The following is a 14,656-nucleotide window of genomic DNA, read 5'->3' as shown; positions in this document are numbered from 1 at the left end:
CCTGTTTTTAGTATAAACCTTGTATATTTCTAAATGAAGGCGATTAGATTGATATGACCATTTAAATTATATTTAGAAAAGAAAAATAATTCGACTAGTAAGATAAAATAAGCCTTTGGTCGGGATAAGGGTACTTAACAAAGAAAGTAGAAAGACGCTGAATGTCTGGATTGGAAGGCATATGCCTGTGTGCTGAGTCTTTTCTTCAACCAGCTTCAAAATAATCCAGGCTGCTTGCTGAAAATGCAGATTATTCGGTCCTATTTTAGAGCTACTTAATTGAAATCTGAGGGTGGAATCCAGTTTTTGTTTTGTTTTTTTTTGTTTGTTTGTTGTTGTTTTTTTTGTTGTTTTTTTTAATTCTGCAGGATATGAGGAATTTATCTTGGAGGGAAAAGAATTTAGTCACACACCGTTCCTGCTCCAGGGCCCGCTCTCTCTCTCTCTTTTTTTATTTTTTAATGTTTATTTATTTATTTTATTTTTACAGGGACAGAGTGAGTCAGAGAGAGGGATAGACAGGCAGGAACGGAGAGAGATGAGAAGCATCAATCAGTTTTTCATTGCGTGTTGCAACACTTTAGTTGTTCATTGATTGCTTTCTCATATGTGCCTTGACTGTGGGCCTTCAGCAGACGGAGTTACCCCTTGCCCCTTGCTGGAGCCAGCGACCTTGGGTTCAAGCTGGTGAGCTTTTCCTCAAATCAGATGAGCCTGCACTCAAGCAGGCGACCTTGGGGTCTGGAACCCGGGTCCTCTGTATCCCAGTCCGATGCTCTAGCCACTGCGCCACCGCCTGGTCAGGCGGCCCGCTCTCTTTTGCTCAGGGGGCTCACCTGGTTTGCTCTACCTGTGATTGAGACTCACGACCCCGCCCCCTCACCGGGCAGGATCCTGCCCCGCCCCCGGAGGGGAGATCAGCAGCGGCCAAGGCCCGCCTCCACGCAGGGCCGAGCCAATCAGATGCTGCGATCTCAGACGTCGGGTTACGCGCGGCGCGGAGTCAGTCGTGGGCGGTGGTACCGGCTCTCGGCTGGGTCTCAGAGCTCCAGGCTCGGGGCTCGGCCGCAAGGTCCTTGCAGGCAGCGAGGCTGTGCGGGCCGTGGAACCCCGCGCTCCTCCGCTAGCCACGCCATGCAGGGCCCCGCCGGGAACGCAAGCCGCGGACTGCCGGGCGGGCCGCCCTCCACCGTCGCGTCCGGGGCGGGCCGCTGTGAAAGCGGCGCGCTCATGCACAGTTTCGGCATCTTCCTGCAGGGGCTGCTCGGCGTCGTGGCCTTCAGCACGTTGATGCGTGAGTCCGGGACCCTCTCCGCTCCTGAGGCCCTGAACCCTGAGTGGTGGGCCCAGGCCCCTCCTCGGGGACCTTCCTGTCCGAAGAGTTCAGGCCCGGAGACCCAGGCCCTTTGGCGGAGGTGCCTTCGTCCCGCGAGCCCAGCCTGGGCATTCCCAGACTAGCGGGAGTTCCGGTCCCGGACCCAGGGTTCTGAGCCCTGGCTTTATCGGTGCAGTCTAGCTACGGTGTCACCCCTCCTCTTTTACAACCTTACACACCTTTTCTGAGATACCCGCCGAATACTCGCTCCCCTCCCACCTTGTCGTAGTGAATTAAGGCTACCCCACCTTCAGCCTAGGGCCATGACTCTCTTTTAGAGCTCTTTTTTAGCCTTCCCTCCGTACTTTGAACCCTCATCCCTAAATCCTCAGTTTGATGCTGAGCTTTTTTCTGCACCTACACTCAGAAGATTTACTATCTACCATTTACATACATACTTGGATCTTTAGCCGTGCAGTACAGTCCCAGTACTACCTCCTCTTCTGCATCTCCCACCCCAGACCTTCTCAGTTTTCTGTTTTGGTCAGAGCAAGACCCACCCATACTCCCTTCTTCTCAAACAGCCCACCTGTTCCATTCTGTCCCAAACTTTCCTAAGTCTCTAGCCTCCCCTGGCTGTTACTTTCTGAGACCACTTTTATTATTTATATTTCAAATTTCTTTCCACGAGGTTTGGGCACCTAGTGGCTTGATGGAGAAGTAGGTGCAAAGGGTCTGGGAGGTCTCTGAATCTCCGTACTAAGTCACTAGGAGTCCATCCCTGAGAGTTTCAGTGACAGAGAAGGAAAGCCCAGATTCCTCTTCTGGAAAATTAGGAGTTCCACCCTGCCCTCATGTGTGCTGACAGTTGGGAGTTAGTGTGTTTTCTTAGTGCATATCCTTTCCTTTATTAAAGTAACAAGAAGCTTCGGTTGCCTTGTAGCCTAGGAGTGCCCTTGTGATTGTATTTTGGGGAAGGAAGGAATTATAACTATCCTGATGGAGACATGAATTCCAAAATGACTTTTTCTCAGAACTTCCTCTCTGTGCTCCTGTGGGCAGACGGAAGGGATCCTGCAGCAATGTGCATATGTTTTGTAGGGTCCAGTTGCTAGAGTAGCAGCTTTTCTTACTTTTTTGTTTGCTTTTCATTTTTCGATTGATTTGAAAGAAAGGAAAGGAGAGAGAGAGCTAGAGAGAGAAGCATCAACTTGTTCCAGTTAGTTCTTCCATTTAAGTGTGCACTCATTGTGTGTACCCTGACTAGGAATCAAACCCATGACCTCAGCACATTGGACGACGCTATATCCATTGAGCTGCCACACCAGGGCCATAGCTCTGCTTGTTTATAACATGGGGCTTATTTGGGTGAATTCTCCCAGGTTTTGGGTGTCCCTGAAGGTGTTCTTGGACACCACTTTCTTCTGGTTGCCTGGCCTTGATAAGTCAGTCTTAAAGCAAGCGCCCCAGTGTATGTTTGCCACTTTTTCTTTTTAGTCTCTATTTGCCTTGCTATTTTCCTTGGTGAACAAATACCCACTTATTCCCACAGTAGTAATTTGCAATGACATAGCCAAAATCAGCTGCTGACTTGGGTGCTTGAACTGTGTGTTTTCAAGACATTGTGTGTGGGTCTTAACTCCCCTCCCACTTCGCTCTCCTCCAGGTGGCCCTCTGTTCTATCTAAAAGAACTGCAGGCTTAGTTTTTATTTTGTTCTCTAACCTAATATTTCTCAGCCTAGCTCTGGCTATTTTTGAGGATTTGATTGATGCTGATGGCCTGACTTACTCCCTAGGGTTTGATACTTGTGATTCAGAGAGGGAAATATGATTGGAACAGGGCAGAGTTGCTCACAGCTGAGAAGTGCGCTGGGTTGAATGTGTTCAGAGTGATGGCCCTGGCCCCGCAAGTCTTCAGGGATACACTTGCTTCTTTACTTGATCTTCAGTGTGCGCACATGTGCAGGTCCCACTGTGGTTGGTACTTTGTGTCTGTAGAGACCAGACCAGAAAGTGGTCTCTTGCTCAGTGTAAGGCTAAGCGTGGAAGGGGCTTGTGGAAATGGGTAGTAGGCCCTGGGACAATGGTGAGTTGTAATGAGGGAAAGAAGAGTTGGAAAGGCTAGAGCTGTGTCTGCCCTGGATGCAGAAATGGAGAGGAGAGTGAGAGCCTTAGTTCCCCACCTGGAAGCCGACAGCTGGCCAAGGAGGAGTATGGTTCTGTCAGGAAGAGGAGAAAATTTAGGGGCTGCTTTACATTTGGAATGCCTTTGCTGGGGAAAACAAAAGGCGGGTGGGGGTGGGCTCAAGGAAGTACATCTGTGAGCTTTTGGCTTTGTCTGGGCTTGTAGTCTTCTAGTCATGGCATTGTTTCCACAGTCTGACAGCTATCTGAAGGGCCCAGCTCCTGGGACAGGAGTGTACACTCTGCAGCCCCTGAGAGAGGTCTTGTTTGTTTAGATGAGGCTATTTATCCTTCATTGGTTCCATTTTTATCTTCTTCAAGCATATTTAAACACATCTTCTCCCCTAAGCACTTTGTGTTTTTGTTGTAGTTTTTTTTCCCTGAACTCTCCTAAGCATTTTGAATTAACTGTCCCTGTTTTCTGTGGGATCATAGTCTTCTCCCTTCTAGTACTTTCATCCCTCAGACAGTGGGGCTTAGTGCCTCTCTTCTCTGCTCAACAGGCCAGGACGTACTTTTTATCACTGCCTCCCTGATTTCAGTGACTCCTCAGACCACTATCTATATTTCTTTTTCTACCCAGAAAGTCACTCTATTTCTCTATATACAAGTTCCTGTGTTTTTTATCCTGGAGGATTTCGTCCTAGAGAAAGACTCCTCATATATATTAACATCTTGGAGGAGGATTTTTTTTTTTTAAGATTTAGTTATTGATTTTAGAGAGAAGAGAGAGAAAGAAGGGAGTGGGGTGGGAAGAGCGGGAAGCATCAACTCATAGTAGTTGCTTCTCATATGAGCCTTGACCAGGCAAGCCCAGGGTTTCAAACCGGCAACCTCATCATTTCAGGTTGACAATTTATCCACTGCGCCAACACAGGTCAGGCTTCAGAGAGAATTTTGATTCTCACAAGAATGTCTCATCCTGGTGCTTGGTTCATTGTGTGGATGTTTTCAGATGGTCTCTGTCCAGGCAGTTGAGAGTCTGTGTGCCAGGTGATATATGTGGCTGATTCTTTAAGCCACATAAACACACAAACCTTTATAGGCCGGTGTCTGCAGGCATGGCCCAGCGCCAGCAGCACCTTGTTAAGTGCTTGCCAGAGCTTATGCTGGGAATTCCCACTCTGTGTTCTCTGGGATGTCACTAAAAAACACTGGGTATCTGAGTAGAAAGAAATATTTTAAACAAGGGAGCTTGGTCATGACCTGTGTGCCGAACAATTTCTCTTGTTGTGGTGGCTTTATCTATAGTCTGTGACTCGATGGAGTCACTCAGAGTCACAGTAGAATGGAGTTGAGAAGTCCTGGAACTCAGCAGACTGTGCCAGTGCAGGACAGGGGGCCTGCTGTCAGCAAGAGGTCCGTACTGGCCAGAGTGTGTGTTGGTATTTGAGGGTGTTTACTTTTAGGATGTGTGAATGCAAAGCAAACTCAAGCCTCTTCCACTATGCACAGTCAGTTCTGGGCTGAAGTGTAGACAGAATTGGTTTTCACAAAACAAGCATTTTGAGAGCTGGATAAATCACCTTGCCTATTTTCATGTTACAGACTTGGGGATGAGCCAGCTAGAAGAAGGTGTCAGCGTTTTACAAAAACACTACTGGCATTGAGAAATGGTAGCTTTTTTTCCTGAGGCCCAAAGTAACATCACAGACCAGTCTACCCAGCTTTGAAATCTTAATCTCAAGTAATACCTGGTGGTTTCTCACATGGGAACTGGCCTCCCTGTATGTATAGACACACTCAGGTTGGTGCAACCTTTCCTGGTATCACCTCTTCCCACCCTACCCCAGTTTTTATTTTTAAAAATGTCAAACATATGGAAAAGATGAACAGTAAGAACGTCTGCCCTTCACCTAGATTCAAAAATTGTTGGCTCTGGCCACTTGGCTAAGTGGACAGCACATCGGCCTGGCATGTAGATGTCCCAGGTTTGATCCTCGCTCAGGGTACACATGAGAAGCAACCATCTGCTTTTTTCCCCATCCCTCTCCCCCTTCTCTCCCTCTTCTCCTTCCGCAGCCAGTGGCTCCATTGGTTCAAGCATTGGCCCTGGGCGCTGAGGATAGCTTGGTTGGTCTGACTGTTGTCCTCAGGCACTGAGGATAGTTTGGTTAATTTGAGCATCGGCCCCAGATGGGGATTGTCAGGTGGATCCCAGTCCTGGCACATGCAGGAGTCTACCTCACTCTCTCCCCTCCTCTCACTTAAAAAAAAAATTGTTCACATTTTGCCACATTTACTTGATTTATTTATTTATGTATTTATTTATTATTTTATTTATTTACTTATTTATTTGGCTGAACCATTTGAAGGTAAGTTGCAGCCAGCTGCATCACTCTTTACTCCTGAGAACTTCATTTGAATCTTCTAAGAATAAGGACAGTCTTCTATATAACCATGGTTTTGGGATCACACCTAAGAAAATAATTTCATAATATCATCTAATATCTACTTTATATTCATACTTCCCCAAATGTCAAGTCTCTCCTAGCTGGAGAGACTGATCTAATCAAGGTCCTCACATTGCTTTTTAAGTCACTTTTACTCTAAAAGAATCTTCCCCTACACATATACATACATACTTTTTTTTTTTTCAATTACATTGCCTTTTTAAAGAGTCCTAGCCAGCTGTCATGCACAGTGTCTGATATTCTGGAGTTGTCTGGATGTTTCCTTGTTTTGGTGTTTGAGCTGTTTCACTAGCCCCTGTGTTCCTGAGTTTGTTCTGGAGGAACGATTAGATTCAGATAACCTTTCTTAGAGCAAGAACACTCCATAAGCAGTGCTGTGTGCTTCATATAACATCGCTCTTAGAAGCATGTTAAGTCAGGCTGTCCCACTATTAGTGATAATAAAGTCAATTACTGGGCTGAGGGGGGGGGGGTGTCCTCTAGATTTCTTCCTTGTAAAGGTACATTGTCCTCTTTGCAATTAATTATCTCTGTGGTGCTGATACTTTGAGACTGTGTGACTATCTTGTCCCCAAGTAAATTTTCACTCAATGACCACCTCCTTCTGATAAAATAATGTAATTTAGTGATGGCTGAATTGGCGCTGGAGCTTATGAGTAAAGGTGTCTGTGTCTGGGCTGACACCCAGCACACACTCAACAAATGTCGGCATCCTTCCAGAGTGCCCTCTAAGGTGAAGGGAGAACATCCCTGTTTTCTGTCCTAGGTTTTGTGCCCATGGAGGAAAGGAATGTGGCCAACATTAGCATGGTGGCTGGTTAGGAGGCTTAATTTTTAGAAACTTTTTAAGTTTTCTAAATGTTGATTTACCTGGTAGCATTTACTCATAATGGTGATCTACTCCATTATTTATAATAAAATTTCATTAATTTGGAATAAAATCAGGGCAAGAGTGAGTTTTCTAAATTAGAGGACAATCTAAATTGTAGAATAATTTAATGAAGTACATTGTTTATCCTTTTAAATACACTAAAATGTTTTCCTTGTGAGGGGCCTTTCAAACCTCTGCTGCTGAAATGGCATGTTTAAAATCTTTTGCAATCTGTATGATATTTACATGAGATAAAGTTGTGTTGACAGAGTTTTACAGGTGTTTAAAAATATCAGGATCTCTGGCTCTGGAACCAGTGTGCCTGGCTTTCATTTCTGCTTCTGCCCTGAAGTGCCCTTGGGCAACTTACATATTTCTCGAAGCTTCAGTTTCATTCCCAGCCAGAGGTGGGTAATACTTTTTCTGGGAATGTGGATATTAGAAAGAATGTCTATAAGGAAGCAAATCAGTGTCAGGCACATGTTAGGCCTTTCTAAGGGGCAGAGGTGGGGGGTGATGCCCTCATCTGCTTTGTTACTACAATATTTACATTCAGGAATTCTGTGGAAGGACATTTCACAAGTGTTTGAGTAACTTTTCTTAATTAGATTAAACATTTCCCTTTTCATCTTGTTTGCATAACACCTTTACCTTTAGCCTTCTTTTCATAGACAACATAATAGTAAAATAAAAATCACAACCAGTACAGTGATTGTGAATTCCAAATTAGCATGTACCCAAAAGAGGTGGCTTTAGTCTATGTAATAATTTCCTTTCTTTGCCCAACCCTTTCTTGTGTTTTCACCTACAGTCTCCTATAGGCCTTGAGAGGGCAGTGGGTGAACAGGGGCAGCCCACTTACAGGTGATGAACCTGCATCTGAGTCCCTGGTGTTATCGACCCCAGGTCCTATGGTAGTACGTGGTGGCACTGGCCACAAGAGCCAGCTTCTTTCCTGCAGTTTGTTCGACTGAGTCCCGAGGGTGCGGGTGCTTGTGCTCATAACTTGTACTTCCTAGGATCCTGGAAGGGAGGGCTGTTTTTATTTTATAAACAAGGACAGTGAGCAGGTGAAATGTCTAGCACAGAGTTGTGGTTAGTAGGTGCAGAACTGAAACACAAGTCAGGTTCCTTAGACTCCAAATGCTCTAAGCCAGTGGTTCCCCAACCTTTTTTGGGCCACGGACCAGTTTAATGTCAGAAAATATTTTCACGGACTGGCCTTTAGGGTGGGACAGATAAATGTATCACGTGACTGAGACGAGCATCAAGAGTGAGTCTTAGACGGATGTAACAGGGAATCTGGTCATTTTTTAAAAATAAAACATCATTCAGACTTAAATATAAATAAAACAGAAATAATGTAAGTTATTTATTCTTTCTCTGAGGACTGGTACCAAATGGCCCACGGACCAGTACCGGTCCGCGGCCCGGGGGTTGGGGACCACTGCTCTAAGCCACATCCCTGATTCTGCCTGCCTTTTTGTATCCCTTTCCACACATTCTGATTACCCTACAGCTTTGGCTCATTTTTTCCTATTTGAGTAATTTGGTTTTCTTTCTTAATAATTCTTTTTTATGTCCAAATTATTATTTTAAGCTTCAGACTGTCTTATGGCTATTGATAGCATTAAAAATATAAATTTGAAAAGATTTACCAACCATTTAGTGCATTTATAAGTTACATCCTAGGTTTGATTTTCTAGCCTGGGCCTTTGTGAAGGTTTCCCTTGACTGCAGGAGTGATGGTCCGACCCTGGGACTGAGGTCCAGTGTCTAAGAGGAAGAGCCCCTGTAGGCCGCAGGGGAGGAAGGAGTACCTGAGTCCATTCATTAACTGGTGAGGAAGGATTTCCAGGGCCCTGAGTGGTTTCAGGTTACCTGCTGGTTTTCACAGAATGTTTCTTTGGTGCTATATGTGACTATAATGAGAGTGGTTAATAATTTTGACTGAAGGATAACCAGCAAAAGTTACTGTATTCTTTGTGTGTGTGAAAGTGGTCCAGGAATCTCTTAGATTACTCCGCTACTAGGAAGTAGTAAAAAACCCAATCCAGGGTTTTTCACCCTGTCATTTCCAACTGTTGACATATTGAGCCAGATAATTCCTTGTTGTGGGAGGCTGTCCTGTACATTGTAAGGAGTTTAGCAGCAACTCTGGCTACTACCCACTGAATGCCAGTAGCTCCCCGCTCCTCAACTCCTGTTATGACAACCCAGGATATTTCCACATATCCCCAGGGGGCACAGTCCTCTGTTTAGAACTACACTTGTTCAGTTTGTGGATTAGTCAGCAGATTCTCATGAGCTGTAGCAAGAGGATGAAAAGAGTGGACTGTCAGGATTTGTTAAGGTACTGGGTGCCAAGTGTGGTGCTGGGTGCTACCTTAACAGAAGAGCTGAGACCGAGTCCCCTGTGCTTGAGGGGCTCATGGCTGGAGTGGGCTGCAGGCAGGCATGCTGACAGTGTGATGAGGTTGGAGAAGTTTGAATAGACTTGAGAGGAGGGATGAAGGACTCTGTCAGGGGACTTGGGGAAGCCATCCTTATTCAGTTTCAGGCCTCTTTGCTATAGCTTGCACTTGAAAAGGATGGTGAATTTAGTTATTGGGTGGCAAGTCAGGTTCTGCATTTACCTCTGGCTCCATTTGATTATTTCTTTGAGAACCTTTCTTTTAAAGCAGTTTTATTACATCCCTTTTAGATCTCATGGGGTCCCCCTGAGGGACATCTACTCTTTGTATTCTTTGGCCTACAGGAAAAGGAATGGGGGACCCAGTGACCCTCTCCCAGCCCTGTCCTGTTGGCAGTGTTTCCTGAGATGGCACGATGATGTGGACAGACCTGCACTCGCTCAGTGCCAGGCGCTGTGTGTTAGCCCCTTTGAGAGGTAGGTGCCAATAATAGCTTTGTTTTATACATAAGGAAATTGAGCCACAGGGAATAACCTACCCAAGGTCATCCAGCCAGTAAGTGGTAGAGTCAGGCTGTCTGGCTCTGGAAACATTCCTTTTAGCTAGTAAGCAAAACATCTGATTGTTGTTAACTGGCTTTAATTGACTATCTGCCACATGCCCCATGGGTGTAGCAGAAGCAGAGATGCTTCCACCCCTAGGTTTTTAGTTCAGCCTCAATTCTGGATAGCTGTCTAAGACTAATGCTGGGATGGGCAAATCCTAAGAACCTCTAGCCTCCTCTGAGTATGGCCCTAGGCTTTGGTGGGGTTGGGCTTTGAGGAAAAATATTTCAGGAGAATTGCAGTTGTCAGCATGTTCTAGAACTCCTGTGTCTGCCACAGCGATCATTGACCACCAGAATCGCCTTTGTGCCAGTGCGAAAAAGTCTCTTACTTGAATTACCTCAATTCTGTCTTATCATCAGACATGTCTTTCCCCACTTCATTTGATTTAGCATGTCCTCTTCATTCTAAAGTGTATTCTGTGCCATAGTTGGGTTCCACTCGAGTCACTTTTCAGGAGGTGGGGGAGAGGAGCTGGTGAAGCTTGGCCTTACCTAGGGCCTGGTTCCATGTGGGGACGGTGGCATGCTGCAAAGGTATGATAGAGGAAGGAGGGTCACTCAGCTGGCTGGAGCATTCAACCAGTATTTTTCTTGGCTCTAAAATTTCTTTCCAAGGCTTAGTGTCAAGTATTTGTGGCTTTTCCTGTCACCAACCAGAGTTAGATGTAAAGAGCTTTCATGCTTTTTCTGTTTTTGGGGTTTTTTTTTCATGGACAAAGTTGTATGCACAGTAGGTCAAGACACATGCAGGGCCAAACCTATGTTTATTCACCTTTATCAAAATGCTTCTTCCCCCCCAGCTTTTGTTCTAGTCTGTGGGCTGTTCTAACCTCTTAAGTTCATCAGGCTTTTCCATTTTCTTAGAAGATATTTTTCATTAATAACATGAAAAATGGTGTAGGGGAGATAAGGTGATAACAATTCCTGGGTTAAATGACACAAGCCTGAGAATCTGTTCCGGGGTGAATAGCCATAGTACTTGCACACTGAGAATGAATGCCTTGACCAAGGTGACATTGGAGCATTCGAGCTGGTTTTCTATTTGGATAGGGAGTTTTGGGCTGAAATGTCTGCAGGTCGTCAGTGAGCAAGGCTGCCTGCACCCAGTGTGTGTGCTGTACCTACACATGGACAGGAGCGACCTGTGCAGGGCAGACTGACTCAGAGCTCACTTGCATGAGATGATTACAGGTGTGGCTGCTCCTCACTGGCCAGTGTTTGCCTTTGGGGTTTCAGAGGCAGCGGACTTGAAGATTGCAGGTCTGCCATTTCCACTGCCAGCCCCACCCTTGGCCTGAGGGATAGGTGTTGGGGTCCTGCAGCCACAGTGCAGGGAGACTTAAGTGAGTGTGTTTTTTACATCAAGAGCCTTGGTTTGCGGTGATATGAAGCATGAGAGCAAGGAGAGAGGGCTGAGGGGAGTGCTAGCTGAAGGTGTTAACAGCATGTGACCCACTAAATCGTACCAGTGAGCTTCTTAGTCCTTGCTCCCACTGGTGGTAGCTGCCAGTAGTGTTATGTAGTGATCCTTTGCCTGGGACTGAGGTGGCATCCTGGCAGCTTGTCCAACAGTCAGACTTCTAGACTTGCCCCCATCCTCCTTTTCTGAGCTCTTTCTGTGCTGTGGACATCGCAGTCACGTGGTCTTCCCTGTAGCCTGGGCCAGGGAGAATAGCCATGTTATCAGACACTGAGAGTCAGTAAGATGCTACAGGGCTACTCTTCTCTGAGACCCTGCACCTGCCAAATTGATCCTGCCTCCTCCCTTACTCATGTCCCTCTTTGCCCTAAATGCTTTTCCCCTTTCTTCTTAGCTAGCCACATCCTCCCCTCTTCCAAGAAACTTTCCTTAATGACCTAATGCTGTTCTCTTTTGAAGTCTATAGGATGTACAGTCTGTACTGTACAGGTTAGGCCTCTCTGTGCCTCTGCTTCTCATGGGGCCTGGTCTGCCAGGCTGGTGCTGGCACCTGCTGCTCATCTGGCTGAGAGCTCTAGCCGACGGGGCACTTTGCTCTGTACCGGGAGGGCGGTCATAGAAAGAGCAGTGAATCTTAGGAGATGGGGTAGACTGAGGTCTTTCTCTTTTCTAATCACGAAATAGATCAGCATTTATAGTTCTCTTTTATAGCCACAGCACAATTATCGAAACTCAGGATATTTAACATTTGTGTTATCAAAACCACAGTCTATATTCAGACTTCATCAGTTGCCCATATACTTTCTTCATAGTTGTTTTATCCTGGTCCAGTCTCATACTTTGCATTCAGTTGCCACATCCCTTTAGTTCCCTTTATCTGGAACAATTTCTCAGACTTTCTTTGTATTTCCTAGCCATTTATGCTTTTGAAGAGTACAGGCCAGTGATTTTACAGGATGTCTCAGATTGGGTTTGTCGGATGTTTTCTTGTGATTACATTCAGGTTATGTTTTTTTTTGTCAGGGATGCTGTATGGTAATGTTGTGACCTCCTCAGTGTGTTACAACCTGAGACTCCTGCTCTTGAATTATCCCAGAGAGGTTCTCTCTGATGAGTTGGAGGATGTGGTCCCTCCAGGCGTTTGCACTGTGAAGTTATAATTTTTCCCTATGTGAGTAGTAACTAACTTGTGGGAGATGTTTTGGGACTGTATAAATGGAGAATCTGTTTTCAGTCTTCCTTGTAAAGTCTTCCCTGGTTGGGAGGTCAGAGCTACATTCTCTGAAGGTGCTTTCACTGAAGTTGCATTGACCAGTTTTTGATATGGTGACAATACTGAGTCATATTTGTAGAGAGCTCATGATGTGCGAAGCCCTGTGAGTGCTTTAAGTATGTTAACTTGTATTTCTCACGTTAGCAACATGAGGTGGATACTCATATTATCCTACTTTATACCTGTGGAAACTGAGGCACAGAGAGGTTTAGTGAATTATCAGAGGTTGTGGCAGCCACTAAGTAAAATACTGTACTGGAATTCAAACCTGGCAGGTCTCATTCTAATGCTAGGACATCCACTGCTGTGTGCAGTGTACTCACATGGACACGGGCACTGCTTCTCTAATTGCTGGTCTTTCTGTCTCTTCTGTACATGTAGTTCTTCAACACCACTTGGTTCCCATTGTCCCTGTGCTTGGCTTTTCACTGAGAGCATCATTGCAATAATTTTCCTAGGCATGATGAGGTGGACCAGGAAAAAGCCAAAGGCTTTCCAATTTTGAGATTGAAATCAAATAGGGCTTGTCATTGAAGTCAGTACTCTTTCCCATATAGATAGATGAATTTAACATTTGAGCCTGTTCAAAAGTGGATTAAGAGGCTTTTGTCAGTGAAGGAGTCACCAGTACAGAGCTTGTCCTCCTTCTGTAAGCAACTAGAAAACAAACCAAAATATATACGGTCTACCAGAAAGTTCTGTTCGTTTTTGGAATAAACACAAAATACAAATTTTTCTTACCGTCAATAAACTTTATTAAATAATATAATTGCCATTATTATTAATGATTTCTTGCCAGCGTGAGGGCAATTTGTATATCCCATTTTTGAAAAATGTTTTATCTTTTGATGCAAAAAATTGAACCAGTGCTTGTTTGATATCTTCTTCATTTTTGAATTTTTTGCTCTTCAAAAAATTTTGTAAGGACAAAAACAAGTGATAGTCGGAGGGCGCTAAGTCCGGGGAATATGGTGGATGCAACAGAATTTCCCAGCCTAGTTCGGCAATTTTTTTTAGTATATGTGCTGCCGAAGCAAGCACACTAGTTCGGCAATTTTTTTTTTTTCTTTTTTTTTTTTTTTCATTTTTCTGAAGCTGGAAACAGGGAGAGACAGTCAGACAGACTCCCGCATGCGCCCGACCGGGATCCACCCGGCACGCCCACCAGGGGCGCCGCTCTGCCCACCAGGGGGCGATGCTCTGCCCATCCTGGGCGTCGCCATGTTGCAACCAGAGCCACTCCAGCGCCTGAGGCAGAGGCCACAGAGCCATCCTCAGCGCCCGGGCCATCTTTGCTCCAATGGAGCCTTGGCTGCGGGAGGGGAAGAGAGAGACAGAGAGGAAAGTGTGGCGGAGGGGTGGAGAAGCAAATGGGCGCTTCTCCTGTGTGCCCTGGCCGGGAATCGAACCCGGGTCCTCCGCAGTTCGGCAATTTTTTAACGAGTCCCCAAAGCAGCATGTGGCCTGGCATTATCATGATGCAGTATGATGTTCTTCCTATTGAACATCGCCAGCCTCTTTTCTTGGACTGCTGTCTTTAAATTATCCAGTTGCTGACAAATACTTCTCCGAATTGAGCTTTTCATTTGGTTTTAAAAGCTCATAATGTATTGGTCCTCGAATGTCCCACCATATACACAACATTCTCTTATTGAGAGTCAAATTTGGTTTAGAGGTGGAAGGGCTAGGTTTTCCGGGTTCACAATATGCCCTTTTCCTTATGATGTTTTCGTAGGTAATCCACTTTTCATCCCCAGTTATCATCCAGTTCAAGAAGGGCTCGATTTTGTTCCGAGCAAGCAAAGATGTGCATATGACGACTCGGTCATCCAAATTCTTCTGACTTAATTCATGTGGCACCCATCTTGAATATTTCCACACCAATCCTATCTTCCGAATATGGTCCGAAATGGTTTACTGAGCTGAATTAAGCCTTTCTGCGATCTCCGATGTTGTCAGAAAAGGATCTTGCTCCAACATGGTCTTAACAACATTGTCATCGATCAAAGATGGTCGCCCAGAACGTGGCTTATCAGAAAGGTCGAAATCACCTGTTTTGAATTTTTCGAACCATGTCCTATCAGAAACTTACCTTCACCAAACACTTTCAATAAATTTCTACATGCTTCTATAGCATTTCTTTCTTGTTGAAAATTT

The 14,656-nt window shown here is 45.3% G+C and overlaps 1 protein-coding gene across 4 annotated transcripts in view; it reads left to right on the top strand.

The window, feature by feature from the left end:
* Window positions 1-997: 997 nt before the first annotated feature.
* Window positions 998-14,656, top strand: part of STIMATE (STIM activating enhancer) — a 62,838-nt gene continuing 49,179 nt past the window's right edge. For 2 of the 4 annotated variants that reach the window (XM_066350515.1, XM_066350514.1), the window contains exon 1: window positions 998-1,294. In XM_066350515.1, coding sequence (XP_066206612.1) covers window positions 1,135-1,294 — 160 coding nt within the window. In that variant the 5' untranslated portion in view covers window positions 998-1,134. Of the gene's footprint in view, window positions 1,295-5,048; window positions 5,248-9,543; window positions 9,676-14,656 lie in introns of all 4 variants that reach the window. The other 2 variants (XM_066350516.1, XM_066350517.1) reach the window with 2 other exon arrangements.

The sequence above is a fragment of the Saccopteryx leptura genome, chromosome 10 (genome assembly GCF_036850995.1).
Source record: "Saccopteryx leptura isolate mSacLep1 chromosome 10, mSacLep1_pri_phased_curated, whole genome shotgun sequence".
Taxonomy (NCBI): domain Eukaryota; kingdom Metazoa; phylum Chordata; class Mammalia; order Chiroptera; family Emballonuridae; genus Saccopteryx; species Saccopteryx leptura.
The sequence above is the reverse complement of the archived record's forward strand: the minus strand, read 5'-3'. Positions and strand labels throughout refer to the sequence as shown.